The sequence below is a fragment of the Galeopterus variegatus genome, unplaced genomic scaffold, assembly GCF_000696425.1.
Source record: "Galeopterus variegatus unplaced genomic scaffold, G_variegatus-3.0.2 Scaffold3572, whole genome shotgun sequence".
Taxonomy (NCBI): Eukaryota; Metazoa; Chordata; class Mammalia; order Dermoptera; family Cynocephalidae; genus Galeopterus; species Galeopterus variegatus.
The window spans coordinates 48,263-49,865 of NW_007729683.1; the positions used below are offsets into that span (position 1 = coordinate 48,263).

Below are 1,603 nucleotides of genomic sequence, written 5' to 3' on the forward strand. Positions count from 1 at the left end.
CTGCTATTTCTTACTGAGCTAGTCACTGGTGCAATTCCCCAGAGGTTGTACTTACTGAAAGAATGAATAGATTCTGGCACCGTGGTCCCCGTTTTCTTATGGGCTGGTTCCCCAAGTTCCACACCATCCAAAATTTCTAGGGGAAAAAAATCAATTAACAGAAAATTCAAACACCAAGAAGCCATTGTTGGTGTTAGTTTCTAATTCTATACATACTATATTCCTTTAACACCTTCCCTACCTACCTCAAAGGGGAAAAGAGAGAGGAAGCTTTATATTATTCTTTTTATTTTCTTGGTGGCTAGCTGGTACGGGGATTTGAACCTTTCACCTTGTTGGTATCAACACCATGCTCTAACCAAGTAAGCTAACTGGACAGCCCCTTTTATTATTCTTTATGTGCTTACAAGTTTTTAAATCTGCAAAACCATTTTAAGTGAGTTATTATTAGTGAAGAATATGGTGTTTTTATCAGAATTGAAACATGGATTTTTGAGCAAATGGCATTAATACAATATTCTTACGTAGAGAATGGGAATATAGGTCAAAGGACTGGTGGCAAAATGTGTTTGGATGGACAAAAACTAATGATAATATCTGGGTGAAAAAAAAAAAAAAGTCCTGAGGTGTTACTGTCACTCTCCACTGACTATGGCCTTTAGCAGGAGTCTGGTATCAGGATCATGAAATTATTTTAACACTGTCCGTGTACACCACAGACCTTCCGAATAAAGGTAGTAATGACAATCCTTTTATAAATGACCCTTTGGAACTTAACTTTTAAGCTAAACAACTAGGTCCAGAACCAGCTGTCCTAATTTCCCTCTGTGCAATGTAGGCAGCATATCGGAGTCACACAGTAATATATTAGATGTGGACCCTTAGCATGAAACCAGTAAGTTTCAGCACACTTGGCGTACAAGGTACACTAGACACTGTGGGTGACATGGCCCAGGCAACTCAGGCATTCACAAATCTGTCATGGTGTCCAGGGTACAGACCATGCATATTCACATAGGACACTATAACCCAGTACCCCAATTTCTTGCCTGGAACACCCTTTTCCTTTCTATGCATCCAGATTCCATCCATCCAATAAGGATAAATTACCCTTTTTCTGGTTAAGTGATGGTTAAATGCCACCAAGCCAAGTGTTCCCATAACTATTACAGCTCAGAGTGAAAGCCTCCTTCTCTGAATTCCCACAGCCCTTCTATTCCAAACCAAAGGGCACACGGGTACTCGATTACATAGCACAGTGTATTGTTCTCTTGTTATTTCATGTATATTGTGGTCCATTCCATAATGTGATTCTGTGCTTCTTCAGGATGACCTCTTACCTTACATTTTCTTTTTGTACCCCTAGACATTATTTTGGCTTACTTAAGTAACTAGTTGTAAATGTTCCATAAACATTTGTAGAGAATATTTACTTCTTTAAACCCCAACAGTATTTCCCAAAGTGTGAACTGTGTGTGGGATATTAGATGTTATGAGGGAAAAAGGGGTGGGAGGTGGGTTAGGGGCGGAGTGAAAGGCTAAACAAAGTTAAACAGCTTTACCCTAACACTTCTTTTTTTTTTTTTTTTTTTTTTTTTTTTTC

At 38.7% G+C, this 1,603-nt stretch overlaps 1 protein-coding gene across 2 annotated transcripts in view; it reads right to left on the bottom strand.

The window, feature by feature from the left end:
* MTOR (mechanistic target of rapamycin (serine/threonine kinase)) overlaps positions 1 to 1,603 on the bottom strand; it is a 134,757-nt gene that overhangs the window by 5,224 nt on the left and 127,930 nt on the right. For both annotated transcript variants that reach the window (XM_008585443.1, XM_008585442.1), the window contains one exon: positions 56 to 136. In XM_008585443.1, the coding sequence (XP_008583665.1) occupies positions 56 to 136 (81 nt within the window). The remainder of the gene's footprint in view (positions 1 to 55; positions 137 to 1,603) is intronic.